Source organism: Elgaria multicarinata, chromosome 16 (genome assembly GCF_023053635.1).
Source record: "Elgaria multicarinata webbii isolate HBS135686 ecotype San Diego chromosome 16, rElgMul1.1.pri, whole genome shotgun sequence".
Taxonomy (NCBI): domain Eukaryota; kingdom Metazoa; phylum Chordata; class Lepidosauria; order Squamata; family Anguidae; genus Elgaria; species Elgaria multicarinata.
Window position 1 is genome coordinate 2,673,910 of NC_086186.1, and position 17,439 is coordinate 2,691,348.

The 17,439-nt window shown below is 47.4% G+C and overlaps 1 protein-coding gene across 2 annotated transcripts in view; it reads right to left on the minus strand.

Moving 5' to 3' along the window:
- Positions 1-459: 459 nt before the first annotated feature.
- Positions 460-17,439, minus strand: part of LINGO1 (leucine rich repeat and Ig domain containing 1) — a 159,993-nt gene continuing 143,013 nt past the window's right edge. For both annotated transcript variants that reach the window (XM_063142587.1, XM_063142586.1), the window contains exon 2: positions 460-2,334. In XM_063142587.1, coding sequence (XP_062998657.1) covers positions 478-2,322 — 1,845 coding nt within the window. In that variant the 5' untranslated portion in view covers positions 2,323-2,334 and the 3' untranslated portion in view covers positions 460-477. The remainder of the gene's footprint in view (positions 2,335-17,439) is intronic.

Here is a 17,439-nt window from a genome sequence, read left to right on the forward strand (position 1 = left end):
AAAGGAAGTAGACAGATCAAGAAGTCAAGATTTTGCATTCCAACTAGCTATAGGAAATAGTTTTTTTTATTATTTCAAGTTTTCATAAAAATCCATAATTATTGAAATCAAAAGTTACAGAGGAAGTTCGTAACTTTTTTAATTGATTGTTGTTTTGATTGTTGTTTTTAATTTCCTGTCATTGTTAGGACCGATGCTGGAGTCTGTCTGAACACGTCCTACAAACACGGGAAGTCCTGGAGATGTCGGCAGAACATTTTCACAAAGAGAACGAGGAGGAAGTGATGCGGGATTCTGGAGAACAGAACAGGGGCGCACGGGGGGGGGGGGGCAGGGGGGCAGGGAGGGAGCCAGGTGGAGAGAAGAGAAGTCGGTCTGCTTCTTGCACTGTTTCTCTTTAATATTAAATTAATTTTTTTCTTTTAAACCCCCCCCTCTACATTGAGTTTTGTCCATTGCTCCCCCCTCCCTCCCCCCTCAGATCATTTTCATGTTGAACTTGCGTGGTGCATCGGCAGCAGAGCTGATGCCTGCGTCGGACTTGCGCGGGACATATTCAATTTCGATATTGTGCTTGGTGTTGCCTTTGCCCCTGCTCCAGAGGAAGAGGAGCACCAGGCAGAAGAGCACGACCCCCAGGAAGGAGATGAAGCCCATGGTGGTGGCAATGATGAGGGTCTTGATGTCAAAGGGGAAAGGCACGGTGGCCCGCGTGCTGTTGGCATCACTCTCGTTGGGTTGGTTGGAGATGAAAGCAAAGGTCTTGTTGGGTTGATGGGGCCAGTCCGGGGAGTAGCTGCGGACGTGCAGGTGTGCCAGCATGGTGTCGTTGCCACCGGCATTGCTGGCAATGCATAGGTAGGTGCCATTGTCCTGGATCTGGGCGTAACGCACCTCCAGAGTGCCATCAGGGAAGACGGTGAGCCGCCCGTTGGTTTTGGTAGAGATGAGGTGCTTCCTTGGTGACAGCCACATGATGGCAGGAGGTGGGTCTCCGTCCGCCCGGCAGACAAACTGCACCGTGTGCCCCTCATCCACAAAGATCTGTTGGGGCTTGCGGTCCCGTATCCGAGACCTGCGACAGATGAAGTAGTTGGGCAACAGCGCCTCGGAGAAGTCCTTGAACTCTTTCCCTTGCACAAATTCGGGGGTGGCACAGGTGGGCTGCCGCTTGTTAAAGTTCAGCCTCCAACGACGTCGGAAAATCCAAAGAAGTCGGCAGTCACAGGCCAACGGGTTGTTGTCTATGATGAGCGTCTCCAGGTTCCCCACAGAGTGGAATGACAACTCTTCCAAGGTGTTCAGGAGGTTCCCTGAAACGTTCAAGATACGCAAATAGTTCAGGCCCCGAAAGGCGTATGGTTCCACTACGGTGAGCTGTCCACCAACCAACTGTATCTCCTGAAGCCTGAGTAAGTCATGAAGCATGGATCCTTCAATGGTGAGAATGGGGTTGTAGGAGAGGTTCAGGAACCTGAGATAAACCAAGTGCCTCAAGGAGACATAAGGGATGGAAGTCAGGTTGCAATGGGTGATGGACAAGGAGGTCAAATTGAGCCCGTACAGGCAATTGGGCATCATGGTATCTAGATAGGGCCAGTGTGAAATCTCAAGGATCTTGAGTCTGTAGAGCCTCTTAAAAGAGTAATCCTTGATGGCGTTGATGTTCAGGTGGCGCAACCGCAGCACAATCAAGCCGTGCAAGTGAGAGAGCGCGTCCGTGGGGATGGTGGTCAAGTTGCATTTCTCCAGAGTCAGCTGCTCTAAGCTGTTGAGGCCGCTAAAGGCCCGGTGAGAGATAAACACCAAGTCGTTGTCCCCGACCTCCAAAGACTTGAGGTTGTACAAGTCCTGAAACATGTAATCCAGGAGAATCACAATTTTGTTCTCACTAAGGTCCAGCTTCGTAAGATTGCTGAGTCCGGTAAACACCCCGAGGGGGATGAGCTTGAGCCGGTTGCTCCTGAGACCCAGAGTCCTGAGGTTGAAGAGGTTATTGAAAGCCCCCGGCTCAATGATGCTGATAATGTTCTCGTTTAACTCCAGCTCTTCCAAGTGAGGAAAGTTGGCAAACTCATCCTGGTTGAGAGTCTTGATGCGGTTCTTGCCCAGGTCCAAGAGTTTGGTCTCCGTGGGGATGCCCTCGGGGACCATCAGGAACCGCTTCCGGTGGCAGAGCACCGAGCGTTCCTGGGCGGAACAGTCACAGCGGGGTGGGCAGCCCGTGGCGGAGCCTGAGAGGATGGATCCCAACATCAGGATGAGAATGGGCTGCCAGCAGGCCAGGATCGGGCTATACATGCTCAGCTGTCCCGCCACCATCCTATCTTTCACCTGCAGGCCATACGAAACAGAAAGGGGGAGAGAGAGAGAGAGAAACAAGAGGCATTAGAAAATGGAAGGGATGAAATGCACATAGGCAACATTAAGCATATCAAAACAATGAAGGCAACTGATATGCTAATACACACTGATTTAATCATCGGCTGCACACCTTTTTGGGGGTGGGTATATACATTAAAAGAAAGCATTCCATTTTGTTGGCATCTGGGGAAAAGGCTGGAAAGGTCAAGTGAGAAGCCTGGGGGAAGCAGTGTTAAAAAAAAAAGTAGCATTCTCTGCATGTAGAAAGCTAGCACATCAGGGATCACCTTTCTTCTTGAGAGGCTAGCGTTCCACTGAACATTTGACATGGTGGAAGCGTTCAAACATGCCACACAAACCCTGCATACTGTAGCTCTGTGCTTCATGACTGAATTGGCTGTCAGTGGCCATGGGATGGGTATTCCACAGTCAGCCGTTTGTGGTACAGTAAAGTTTTAGGATGAATTAGGAAAAAAGGGGGATTTAGGCATAGATATACTTGGTTTTCCCCCACCCCAAATCAAATGAGAAGGAAGTGGAGACTTAACTGAACTCATACTGAAGTTCAGTGGCAAAGATCAGGTTGAGAGGCAAATCTCCCCATTCAGAGCCTCATTCTTATACCTCCCTGCAGGGGACTAATGAGGAAGGTGGGGAAATCTTTCAGCATAATTAAGTCTTTGCTGCACGACCACAAGAGGTAGAGAAGAGTTTGGAAGCTGCTGCTGCTATCCTTTTCCAGGTCAAGGTGATGCCCTGAAAAGCCCTGAAATGCAAAGTGGGCGGCAGCCAGAAGGTCGTTAGCTCATCACCATAGCTGCCTGGCTACAACCCTTGATCCGAGGGTTGCCCTGAACGCTGCGCCCCTGTGCACCTGGGGAGCACCGAGGGGCTGCTTTACATTCTGCTCATACATCAGGCAGAGAAGTGGCTCCATTAATGAAGTTCTGGATTCAGAGATGAGACACATACAAATGACACTGTCTTCTAGCTGAGCTAGCAGACACAGCTGGAGGCGGGGGTGGTGGTGGATGGGCTCACGTTGCCTGCAGAACCTCTGCCTACAAAATGGATGATACAGCCCCCCCCCCTCTGCTCATCTTCTTCAAACTGGGAGTAGACTGAGGTGGAAAGGGATCTGGACTGTCGTAGGTCAGATTCCATACGAGGAGGTGGCAACCGTATTTTTCAATGCTCCACATTGCTGGATGGACCAACGGACGGACGGACGGACGGACGGACGCACACACACACACACACACACACATGGGCTATGTGATCCCTTTCCCCACAACGTTTCAGCTCGCAGGCGTTTATGGCAGGGGATGAGGGTGAGCAGGGGAAGAGACGCATGAAACGGAAGGCAACCTCAAGCTGCAATCCGAAGTGGGACAGTCCATCACCTAGTTCTACATACATGTCACAAAGAAATACTGCAGCTTTTCCAAACTATTACCCTCCACTTGGTGTTTTTGGACTGCAGCTCCCATCATTCCCAGAATCATGGAGCTGCAGGCCCAACACATCAAAAACCAGGCATCAAATGGCTCCCAGGCCAAGGTGCCATTCGATGCAGGGCGTTGCTGTGGAAGACCTGGAGCAGGCAAGCACCTGTTTGCTGTCATCAGGTTGGTCTTGCAGCCCGGCAGTCTCAGTCTGTGGAGTGACTGGAGCCAGGAGCGGGGGAGAAGGCAAGGAAGAAGGAGCATGTGAACGTGCAAAAGGTGGCCAGTGGGGGAAACGGCCGATTTGAAAGGAGAGAAATAAAAAGGGCTTTTTTTGGCAATCTCTAAATGTCACAACAAGGGGCTTCTACTGGAAAAGCAAAAACAAAACCCTCCACCCCTTGTGCTCTGGTAGTGTTTTTCCACACTGTGGTCTGCAGAACACGAGTGGATCACAATGGACTTTCAGGTGGTTCCTGAGACCCCAGCGAAGAGGGAAAGCTCCCACGCGTAGTGGGTGCTGCAGGGCAAGTGTAGCTCCTTCTGCAATCCGATGCCTGCAACTGTATTGCAGGATGGAGGTGAAGCCAATCACATGCTTGCCCTGAAACAGTGTCTTTCGGGAAAGAGGAATGGAAGTGTAAGAGCGCAAGAATGCAAGCCCTGACCAGCTGAGGTCCCACAACCCAGCAGGGCCCCACTGCGAGGAGTCTGCTGGCCAGGTTCCTTCTCTCCAGCCCTGCAGGCTGCTCGTTTGCCTGCCCCTCCCTCTGGCCCAGATGACAGGGGTTGTGCTGGGGTTGGTGGTGAGGAGGAGTAGATGCCCTGGCCTCCTTGTTCCTTGGCTCTCTTCCTGCCAGGCAAGCCAATGGTAGCACAGATGAGGCAGAGGAGGAGACCGCGAAAGAGCATCCGGTGACCATGGCGGTGAGACGGTCGGCTCAATGAGGGAGGGGCCCCCACTGAGGGGGTGTCCCACCGAGGTTTGGAAATACAAGAGAGAACGTTTCTAGCCAAAGTCCCCCCAGGTTATGCTGCATTTGGCAAAATGGCTGTGCTAATAGACACCGTTTCTTGGAATCTAGAATTTCTAGAGGGTGTTTTTTAAAGGAAGAAAACCCGCATCCTATTTTAGCTCTTAAAACTGCTCAGTTCCCTGGGGATGGAGGCTGAATCTCTAAAATACAGTCTGAATACAGAACTCCTATCAAACTGGAGCAGAATGACAAAGCCTACGCGAGCCATCTCACGCATGCAGGAGGGGGTCTCTGTGCAAGTGAGGACGTTTCTTCAAGCAATCTCCACAGCTCTCTCTCTCTATTTATTTATTTAAAATATTTATATCCCGCCCTATATCACTAAGATCTCAGGGTGGCGTACAGATAAAAACATACAGTATAAAACTATATACTGACCCCGAGGGGCTCTTTCCCAATTTGCAACCCTCCCCTCCCAAATGCATATCACAGTACATTCCTGAGTGCACAAACAAATATGGATGAAACAGATAAAAGGAGCTCCCTCTTCACACAGTGCACAGCTAAACTATGGAACTCTCTACCACTAGATTTAGTGATGGCTGCTGGCACGGTTGGCTTTAAAGGGGGGCTTTTCACGGGGGATGGCTGCGAGTCCTGATGGCAATCTATTATCTTCAGTGCCAGTAGGCCTCTGAATACCAGTTGCTGGGGAATATGGGTGGGAGGGTGCTGTTGCACTCATGTTCTACTTGTGGGTTTTCCATTGGGGCATCTGGTCGGATGCTGCATTACGTTGAACTTTGGTCATATCCAGCAGAGCTCTTCCCCATCTAATTCCTGCCAGATGTTTGGGACTTCAACTCCCATCAGCCCCAGCCAGCATGGCCAATGGTCAGGAATGCTGGGAGTGGAATTCCAAAGCTGCAGGAGGGCACCAGGTCAGGGAAAGCTGCCTTAGCATTTCCAGCCCAAAGCAGCAGGTAGCAGGTGACACGCTTCCTGGCGGCTTATTCCCAGGTGGGATGAGCCCTGCACTGTCAGGGCAGCATCTGGGCTGCAATACCAGCCTGCCTGAGCGTTCTGTCAGCTGACCCCAAGGACTAATCCCCATTCACCAAGCAAGGCTTACCTGCCAGTCTTACGGCTAGCCCCTCCTCTCTGATCATGCTCCTGGGCCTGGACCCCCACTGATTTGCTGCTTCTGGTCCAATACACCCTGAGTGCCCAGATCCTGATGCTTGCTGAGGCCTGGCAAGGAGGCAGCCTTTCCCAACTGTGTGTTTTCCACATCTGGAGGGCACCAGGTTGGGGGACGTCTGGTTTGAATAGTAAATAATGCACAAGCTAAACTCCAGAGCCTGCTGCCTCAAGCTCTTCTCGGCTCCTGGGAAGAGGCACGTTTATTTGAAAGGCAAATGAGCCGGGAGAGCTGAGCTCCCAGGGAACCCTGCCAAGGGACAATGCTGCATCTGATATATAAAGTTATTTGGGAGAAGTTATGGCTGTGTCAAGGCGGCCTTTCCTTCCCCGCCATAAAACAAGCCCATTGTCTTGTCAATGGGATGCTAAAACTCCATGTCACTTTGCTTCTGGGGCCTCCATTCTTTATGGCTCTCAAGCTGTTACAAAGGATGGAACGGCGTTCATATTCCACGTTCTACCACTCTGCTCATCACACCCAGTGGCTGTGTTTATTCCCATTGTTACGTACGTACCCAGCATTTGCTTTGGCTAATGCTATTTACGACCATTGCTGGATGGATGCCACACATTACTTCCATTGGTTGGTGTGTGTGTAAATTTCTCTCTCTCATGCACATGGCTTCCCACACACCCCAAGCGCTATTTATGGTTCTTGGAAATGCCCTGTGCATAGCTTTAATCACTTCTGTTTATATCTGTCATTTGACAGAGGTCTATGGCCTTTGCTTAACTTCTCTTTCTTAAAAAATAAAATAAAAATCAAGCAATTTGATAAGTTGCAAGGATGAAAAGTGATGGGTGAATCATAAATATGTCAGACGTCTTGCTCCCTGCAACCAGAGACCCTGTGCATCCAGGCTTTCCTGGCCAATACAGGCTATGGAAATAGTTACACTTTACCCAGCTGAAACTCCCCCTCTTCACAGGCTCAGTTCCAAATTGGGCCCTCCCTCCCTCCCTCCCTCCCTCTCTCTCTCTCTCTCTCTCTCTGCCTTTCTCTGAGCTGTTCTTCATTATTCAAGAATTGATGCACTCCACCCCAGAAGTGGTTGTTCTCCGGAGGCACAGAAAGGGGGTTGGTATGTGAATAGAAAGGCCGAGGTCATGCATACAGTTTCTTCTGTGAGCTGCTCTCACTGCAAGAAATACAGGAAATGTTGGCGTTTACTGAAATCGTTACACTTTTTTTGAAGTCCATGGGGAAAATAGCAGAAAATTCTGACATATTCTGGTGAATCCTTTCAGCCACTAAAAGTCAGTATGGAAGAGGTCTTCCTGGTCCACTCAGTCCAGGAAGACCTCTTCCTGGACTGAGTTGTAATTTACAACTAAGTCTTCCCACCAGCTGTTAAAAGTCAGGCTGTGAGTGATCAAGGTTGCCCACTTAGTCTGGCCCTGCTAGGCCCTTCTGCGTTCCCGGTTCCTGCCCAGGGAGCCACAGCTCCTCAATCCTAACTCTCAGCAGGTGCTCCTCCACGCCTATCCCTGACATGGTCCTTGACTGCCACCAATGTGCACAGGGATTTGGAAATGAAAGGGGGACGTGCCCCACTGCTCTAGCCCCAGCTAGCTTACATTTTAAAATTCAATGCAAAGGCGAGACAACAGAGAAGGGAGGAGAGATGGCCACTTAAAATACATTTGGTTATGGAGTTTTAGCAGCTTGCTTTGAGTTTGCACCTGTTATCCCACAAATTATAACTGAGAATGAATGAATGAGTGGGATTTAACCCAAGGACTCAAGCACCGCCCCGTGGCCTGCACACGCCACAGGGACTGAACGAGGCAGGAGGCCACAGAAAGGAACAGAAGCATTCGCCTTTGGGGCCAGAGGCTGTCCGGAGGATTCACCCTTTTCAGGCCATGGGGTGGAGTTTAGGCATGGTAGCCTGGATGGAGGGACGCATTAAGCCTCAGTCCACCTCCAGTCTTTGTTGGAGGGAGTTGCTTACTTTGAGCTGCCTTGGATATCTACTGTGGGCAGAACTGTTGTTTTAAAATCCATCAGGGGATCTACACTAGTCAAGTTAGAACGTGTCTTACCATTTTTAAGTGTGCGTCTGGTAGTATTTTGCTACATGACGTATAGTTTGTGACATTTTATTGTTGTCTGTTCTCTGGTTTTTATTTTGAACTTCTCTGAAATAAGTCGTTCTATTTGTTACAATGTGGCCGATTTCATCATATTAAATGGGTTTCCTGTAGTTCTTAATTAGCCAATCACATTCCTGGGGGGCATGTTTATGTAATTTCCACGCCCAAAGTTGGAGCCGTTTTTTTCTTTCAAGCCTCTTTTTTGCAGACACTTCCAGTTTCACTTTTGGGAGGCTGCTTGCTGGATTGTTTGTAGGTGGAGGATTGTCTTGGAGAGAAGAGGAAGTGGGAGGGGAAATTGACAGAATAGAACAAATGGATTTATTTTCTTAGTGTGGCCAAAAGAAATGCATTCCCACGGAAAGAGAAAAGTAAGTAAATGTTTTAAAAACTGCTACGCTTTAAATCGTTCAAAAACAAAACATTCAATGATTGTAAAAACAACGTTTCATATACTAGTGTAGATCCCCTCCATAATGTGCTTCCCTTGCTAGGGATCTGTACCTTTCTTGGGAGGACCTCTACAGTTCATAGAATCATAGAATAGTAGAGTTGGAAGGGGTCTATAAGGCCATCGAGTCCTACCCCCTGCTCCATTTAAACCAAGCTGTTGGTCTTTTGACTTAAGGAAGAACCAACCACTCTCTAATGTGATGCAGCTGGGGGAGCCCAAAACAAACGAAGCAATCCTCTAAGGCTGCCCCCATCTTCCTTGTAGGCATTCGAGCCAATATCTCACTAGAATTAATCCTCTCGAGTTACATACAGGGTGCTGCAACCTTTCACCCACATTGCATCCCAAAGGAGCCAGAAAAAAAAAATCTGTTTCAGTTTAACACTTTCTGTTCTCATTATATCCTCTTGGGAAATTCATCTTATAGTTGAGAGGGTGTTACGTTGCAAGCACAGAACTAAACTTTATATTAAAAAGAAAAAGAACGAATCAACCAACAACTTTTAGGGGGGGGGGAAAGCCCATCTACACACCCACACCCGATACGTTAATCAATGTGTCCATGATTGTGAATCAGATCTGTACAGCAGCTACGACTCTAGCATTTTCTGTGTTCTCATACCACTATAGCAGATGTCAATTGTTTAAATTTTCAGTAGCACCGCAGCTCAGATTGTCTGCTTGCAAAACCTGCACTCCCCTTCTCTCGGCTAAGAGCCATCTTTGTTATTCTTCTTTGGAATCCAATTCGCTGTTCTCCACAGTCTTGCTGAGAGAGACATTTAAAAAGAGAGAGAGAAGCAGAAACATCAGTTGCAAAACAAAACACGGTCTAAGGGGTCTAATTAGGCTGAGATTGAAGCGGCTTCACCTCATTATATTGAAGAACAGCCTGCCTTATTTGGATGCATTCGGGAACTAAAAATTTAATGCGCATCCTCATGGCAAAGAGCCCGGCTTCAAACAGATATTAGATAAAGGCAGAACAGAGACACGGCAAAGATACTCCAAACTAGATCCCTTGATATTACAAGGCCCACGTTTTAGATGATTCATCCACGGCTCGGCCGAATTCTCAGAACTGACTGAATGTCAGATGAATGCAGCTTCTGCCTCGTCTGACGTGCTAAAAAAGCAGAGCTGCCCCACAAATGGGGTTTGTGGCTTTGGACACAAGCATCGGGCAAGTTCTATTGTGCAAAACACACTGGATGGAATGGAAGCTGCACAAGCAGTGCTGGAGTGGACTCAGGGCTTGCGGTGTTGAAGCACCAGGACAATTTGATTCACAGGGATGATGGTGAGATGGACCACCCACCTCCCCTTGTTCTCTTAGCTGCAATCCTCACATTAACTGTGGGAGTAATGTTGTGGGCTAACCCTGTTGGGATGGCGTGGTCTTGAATGGGCAATGGGGACAGCAATCCTATGGGCCCTCGACAACATCTGGGGAGACATAGGTTCATAGAATCATAGAACAGCAGAGTTGGAAGGGGCCTACAAGGCCATCGAGTCCAAACCCCTGCTCAATGCAGGAATCCACCTTAAAGTATCCCTGACAGATGGTTGTCCAGCTGCCTCTTGAATGCCTCCAGTGTGGGAGAGCCCACAACCTCCCTAGGTAACTGGTTCCATTGTCGTACTGCTCTAACAGTCAGGAAGTTTTTCCTGATGTCCAGCTGGAATCTGGCTTCCTTTAACTTGACCCCGTTATTCCGTGTCCTGCACTCTGGGAGGATCGAGAAGAGATCCTGGCCCTCCTCTGTGTGACAACCTTTTAAGTATTTGAAGAATGCTATCATGTCTCCCCTCCATCTTCTCTTCTCCAGGCTAAACATGCCCAGTTCTTTCAGTCTCTCTTCATAGGGCTTTGTTTCTAGACCCCTGATCATCCACGCTCCAGCTTGTCTGCGTCCTTCTTGAATTGTGGAGCCCAGAACTGGACGTAATACGCTAGATGAGGCCTAACCAGGTCCGAATAGAGAGGAACCAGTTCCTCAAGTGATTTGGAAGCTATACTTCTATTAATGCAGCCCAAAATAGCATTTACCTTTCCTGCAGCCCTATCGCACTGTCGGCTCATATTTAGCTTGTGATCTACAACAATTCCAAGATCCTTCTCGTTTGTAGTATTGCTGAGCCAAGTATCCCCCAACTTGTAACTGTGCATTTGGTTTCTATTTCCTAAATGTAGAACTTGGCATTTATCCCTATAAATTATTATCCCTTGTCGTTGGGTCAAGCCTTTTCTCTCCTCCCAGGCATTCAGCAATATGTAATTTTTGTATATTGTTTTTATGTGTTTTTATCCTATGTAAACCACCCAGAGAGCTTCGGCTATGGGGCAGTATACAATAATAATAATAATAATAATAATAATAATAATAATAATAATAATAATGTGTGTTGTGGGGAGCACAGAAGTATGCCATGCAGCATTTATCCCACCAATACATTGACAGTGACATCAGTCTAAGGTAGTAAAGATACTCTGGGACAGGAGGCAGATCAGGATCTACTGGTAGATCTCTCCAGTAGATCGGTCAGGGTTTCTGGCTCCCCAAATTTTAACAATAGCACAATATTCCTCGCTGCAAGGCCCAAGGACTACTGGCATGAGACCTGTTATTGAAGGTTGTATCAATCTCGGTGTGTGTGTTTGTGTGTGCGTGTGTTTGGAGATCATAGGGTGTTTGGTTGGGAGAGGGCCATTGCAGTTTGATGAATGGCCAAGGATTGTGTCTTTCGGTTTGGAGCAGGCGATGGGAACGATTTCTGCTTGAGATCCTGGAAAGATACTGCAGTTATAATAAACAGCTCTTGGGCTAGATGAACCAATGGTCCAACGATGTGGTTTCATAGGCATAAAGAGAGCACTCCATCCCCAGATTGACTTCAAGTTTCTCTTTAAGGGAAAGTTTGATGGCAAACAGGGATTGAAAAAGAATTTTGTTTCAGTTCAGGTTCATTAACCATTTATCAACATTCCAAAATTTCTTCTTATTTCAGACAAAAGAATTTGGGATTAAACAAACAAACAAACAAACAAATGTGGAAGAAACCAAAACTTTCAGATTCATCCATCAACCCGGCCCAAGGCTTTGGGTGCTTGGCTCTTGAAGGTGTGGGTTTGTATTCCTATGCATTCAGAGATGTTAGTGGTGAATTCGGGTCACTACCTTTGTTCTGAGACACTCCTCATCTTTAATAGCTGTATGTATTGGGTATGGCTGGTACAAATGGATAAGTATTCCATTTCAGTTTGTTTCTGATATGAATTTACCCAAATTCGCAACATTCTTCATATGCAGGAGAGAAAAACAAAACTAGAGATTTTAAAAATTCGGATGCAGAAGGAGGTGAATCTGATAGATTGCTGATCTCTGTGAGTAGGGAAGGGAGGCCGAGGGTCCTGGCCCACACTAGTGGGTTAAATTTAGGAGTGTCCTGTGTCTACTGACTCCAATTTTAGAAACCTAACGACTTTCGTCTTTTCCTCCCCTTGACAATGGTGAACAATTTTCTCCCCATCTTCGCTTCAATATGCGAAAGCCATTACCTTCCTCAACTCCCTTCTTAATCTTCATTTCCCAATGCTCAACATATCCATTCCTTTCCGCCTCTCCTGACCTGTCATCATACATTCCAGATGCTTTATTGTCTGTGTTGCTCTTCTCTGATAAGTTGAATATATTTATCCTCATAAAGCCCCGGGAAGGGAGGGAGGTGCCATTATCCCCATTTTCTTTTATTACACTATGCTTCATTTATCTAGAGATGTTCAGAAACAACGTCTCAAAACGTTTGGATAATGAGATGTTTGGATAAACAGGAATGCTATTTACAAAGGGTTGCATTTGCAAGAGGCTACAGATGAGGAGCCAACAATAGTAGAGGCCAGCACACATCTGGGCTGTACTAAATGGCTGGGTGCTGTCACATGATTCCCCCCTCCCCCGCCAAAGGATCATGCACATGGCAAGCTATCTTATCAAGGAGGCAGCTGGGCTAGGACTCTTCTGGCTGCATTGGGTTGACATGCTAGTCAACTGACTGGTCAAATATTGTCAACTGACTTCCCATTCTTTGACTGCAGTCAAATAAATATCCCATGGAAACTAAGAATGCTACTGTGTCACTTCAAAAAAATTCTGATACCAGATGGGCCAAAGATCAGCGGTAGAGCACATGCTTTGCATATATAAGCCCCCCTGTTCAATCCCTGGTTTCAGGGACAGGGCCTTTTCAGTGGTGGCCCCCAGACTATGGAACGATCTCCCTGATGAGGCTTGCCTGGCGCCAACACTGCTACCTTTCCGGTGCCAGGTTAAGACTTTCCTCTTTGCCCAAGCATATATCGGCACATCTTAATTACCCACATGTTTAGTTTTTAACGGCTTTTAATGCTTTATGTATGATCTGTGTTTTAGAATTTTAAATTTTATATACTCGTTTTTATCTTAATTTTTTAGAATTTCTGTAAACCGCCCAGAGAGCCCTGGCTATGGGGGCGGTATATAAGTGTAACAAATAAATAAATAAACAAACAAACAAATAAATAAAAATAAATTTCAAAGACTACCAATTAGAAGATAATACTGGGCTAGATGGACTCATGGTCTGATTCAGTGAAAGGCAGTTTCTACGGTTACGGACAAAGTGTCCAGAATATACGTGGTAAACTATTCAAGAAGTCTTAAAGGAGGTGTCCATCAAGAAGAGGGTGGAGAAAGCAACCAAGCACCAATAAAATGGCAAAATAGTGCATACTTTGTGTAGGCTAGAGAGACCTGCTCTGTGATCTGATAGTAAGATTCTAAAGCTATGTAAGATACAATTGAAATCAGCCCTGGGTACAGAACTAGCTTGCCTCAGACTGAGCATGACTGCTCTGTAGAAATGAATGCAATGACTGTTTGGTCTGAGAAATAGCTGTTCTCAGGTCTGAAGGAACTGCTTGCATTGTGTAGATGTCTTGCACTGCCGCAAACAAGATCCTTTCATTTCTCAGTGGGGTGAATTTTCTAGGCCTTTGAAGCTCAGTTCCTGCCATGAGTGACATGCTTGAAGGTCAGGTCCTGTTACTAGCAACATACTTTCTCCCCCCACCCACACAGCAAGGGTGGCCTACAGTCAGGTAGCACTAACAGCATTACTACGCTTATTCTCTTTGGTTTGTGCCTGTCCATGGGCCACAGTTCATTTATTTGTTAAAATTATATGCCTCCCTTCCTCAACGGAGCTCAGGTTAGTTTGAGAGAGTGACTGGCCCAAGGTCAAGGGTCAGTAGGGACTTGACGTGGTCCAGTAGGGATTCCTTGGTCCAAGTCCAACACTGAACATTATGGATAGGCAACTTGTAGCTGCCCCAAATCTTTTGGCCTGTGATTCCCATCAAGCCTATCCAGCATGGTAACGTTGGTAGGGCAAAATATCTGGTGAGTCACCATTTGGCTCCCCTGCTGCATATCACACTGAGTCTAGAAGCATCTCTTTTGATTGTTTCTTGAGCTCCTCAGGAATGGAAGAACCTCATTGTAGGAAACAGTGGGAGCCACCAAGCCTTCTTACGATGCTGACAGCCAAGTTTTGAAAGGCGAGCAAATGGATGATAAAAGAGCGATGTGAAATTTGCATACCATTAAAAGCGAGACACAGTATCGCAGTCTAGGCACGCCTTACACATTATTAGTCCTCAGTACTAAATTTAAAATCCAGGATAAACACCAGGCCTGACAAAATAACATCCATAATGTTGGTAGTTGAGCATAAAAGGGGCTGGGATGAAAGGAAATGAATACGCTGGGAATGACAGAGCGGAGGTGAGTTTTAAGGGCTTATTCTGTTTTCTCATTCACCTTTCAAACACCCCATGGAAGATGCCAGTAACACAGATGTCCTACAACCAAGCCTCTCTGACTGGGACCCGGAAGAGTTGCTGCCAATGAGAAGAGGCGATACTGGGCTGGATGGGCCAATGGTCTGCCTTGCTTTAAGGAAGCTTTCTACTCTCAGATCTCTGCCAATTGGAAAATGAATGGCTGCCCGTGTGAGGCAAACCTCTCCCCAACAGGAGTGATCCCTGCCAAGTAAGGTGTCGCATTTTGTTCCTCAAGGTTAAACCTGGGTTAAACTAGGGGATGCCACCTTTACTGAAGGCCTTGAAGTAGCCCATCAAGAGGTAGCACCTGGCATGTGTGGCTGCAAGCACACAGATGGGCACTTGGCCACATTCTTCCCTGTGATGGTGAGATGTATTTATTTATTTATAAAGGGAGCAATCCTGTGGTCCCTAGACAGAGTCTGGGGGGTGAGGTGGCAAAGGTTATTTCAGATTCCTGGAATTCAAACTCCTCCCCCCTTCCAGCCAGTGTGGAGAAGAGCACTGTGCCAGCTGCGGGCCCAGATAGTAGCCTAGCAGCTCAGTTTTAGTCAAACTGAAGTTTCTGAGTCACCTTCAAAGGTAGCCCCATATCCAACACAATGCAGCAATCCAACCAGAAAGTTACTAGAGTGTGGATAACTCTCACCAGCTGGTCTATCAGCCTAGGCTGATAACAGGTGCTCTTGACGACTGAGGCCACCTGGGATTCAGGTGACTATGATGGATCCCAGAGTTGTGCACCTGACCTTTCAGGGGAAATGCAACCCCCACCAGAGCAGGTTATATTTGTATTTAAACCACGTTATTAAATTTGCATCTCTGGGCTTTATCCAACGGTGTCATTCTGGTGGCCCAAATGACACTGTGCATTGCGCAGGGCATAATGAGCAATCAGATATTACACAGCTCTCTGCCCCCTTCGGTCCTCTTTTTTGTGTGATGCACTTCCTCTTTTCAGCAAGTTGCATTAATTTCTTAATAGTGGTCTTGTATGGAAGTCCACGGGGAGCCTGCCCTCAAACGCCCTCTAGGACATGGCATCCAAAAGGCAATTTTGTATCTCGCAGATTAGACATTGCACATAAAGAAACGTGACTGAGCAGAACGTTTTGCTGCCCCTAGGGAAGGCTGGCAGACCAAGACCTTGGATGGTGTAAATCAGGGCGACTCTGGTGGATTCAAATGGAGCTCCAAAGCCTTTACATTTGCTCGTTTCCTGGCCCAATGCTTTTTGGTTTTTTTCCTCCAAGGAATAGGCGCAGAGGGGAGCAAAATCAATTCTGCAAGGAAGGTGTAAATGGACTGGACTGGAGATAAAAGCAGCAAAAGCCAGCAAGTTTGCAAAGTGGGGGGCGGGCGCTCTCTCTCTGCAAAATACAAGATGGGTGTGGGGAGAAGTGATGCAACCTCAGCTTTCAGTAGAGGTGTGTGTGTGTGGGGGGGTGTCAAAGAGATTCAAGTGCAGACGCAAGTTCCACAGCAAGGTTGAAAGTTCCATTCTTGGATGTATTCAAGATCAGATAGCAAGAAAAAAACAAACCCATGTGTGCTACTTAACATCATTTGCTGGGTTAGTGCTTTATATATCTTACAAGAAGTATAGCAATGTTATCAGCACAGGTCAGCTTTTTTTTTTTTTTTTTTAAGGCAAAGGGATTTGTGCCTTTGGCATACAGATGTAGCATGTAGAATCACAGGGCTTCTCTAGTATGAAATCTGGCCCTCCGGCTGAAAGAGGTTCTGCCCCCCGCCCATAATATGATACTATTATATATTGCTTTACTGTATTTCACAAGATGCTTCGGCTGCAGCCCCTAGGCAGCCATTCCCTCCCCCCCTTGTAGAATCTACACATGGCCACACCAGCCCTCCCCCTCCTTTGTCGCTGTTGTATTTGCCCTCCACGTGTTGAAAGTGCAGTTCTGTAGTGGGAGACCCTTTTCTGGAAAATGAGGGCTCCAACTCCAGCGGTGTAGCAGTAGATTTTGAAGGGCAGGTGCTCATCGCGACAGGTGCCAAAGCCACACCCCCAAGCAGAGTCCAAAACATGCAGGCAGCGGTAAGGATCCAAATCAACAAACCAGTTCTAGCCGTTCTCATCTGCACCAGGAGCAGGTCTCCCATAAAGCTAATGGGTCTAAATTGCCCATTCAAGAACAACAGCCCCCCCCCTCAATAGTCTGTATTACAATGGGGCTGGCTTGCAACCATAAATTGTCACAGAGGAAAATCATTTCCTCCCCCAATCTAGCAGCTGTGAGCATTGCAGCTCAGCTCAGAAGAAACAGAGAATTCTGAGGGGTGGGGTGGGGTGGGTGGCAGATGACATCAGCATCCCTGCCAATAACGAAGTGCTGGTGCTTCAGCCCTGGGAGTCCTGGCTAAATTGCATGGGGCACCTGCATAGACATGAAAGGCTCCTCACTGCAGAAATTTGCCCTCCAGACATGGAGGACCAGGAGGATATCACCAGGGATTTGAATTCCAGCAGGAGAATTCTTCAGGGGCTTGGAACCCTTTTACAAACAGAGACTCTCGCTTGCAAAGGTTGGATCTCCTGTTCAGGCCTCATCATGCTCCGACTTGATCCCTGGAATCGTCTATGTATGAGACCAACTTTCTGTCCTTTATTTATCTTTTTATTTTGTTTGCAAAAGGCATCTTCGCTGCAAGCCTAAAATGGCTCGGCTGTTAATTGTCTCTGGGTTCAGGTTTCCGGAAGCAAGGGCACAGCCTGCCCAGGCAGGGACGAGTCCTTTGCAAGGAGGGAAGAGCTTAGCTAAGCTGACAGAGCACAGCCATGGCAGAGCACCGTCTTTTTCAGAGAAAGGGCGAGTGGAGTCCCCAAGCAACATTTCAGAGTCAGCTAATAAGAAGCGGTCATCAATTACGTCCCTGATGTCCACCCTTGAACCAGCTGCCCTGAGAAAGCATCTCGGAAGGCTCTCGCTACTGACTTCAGTAAACCTCCACATAGACGGGAGAAAGGAAAAATAAAAAGACCTTGTTGGAGAC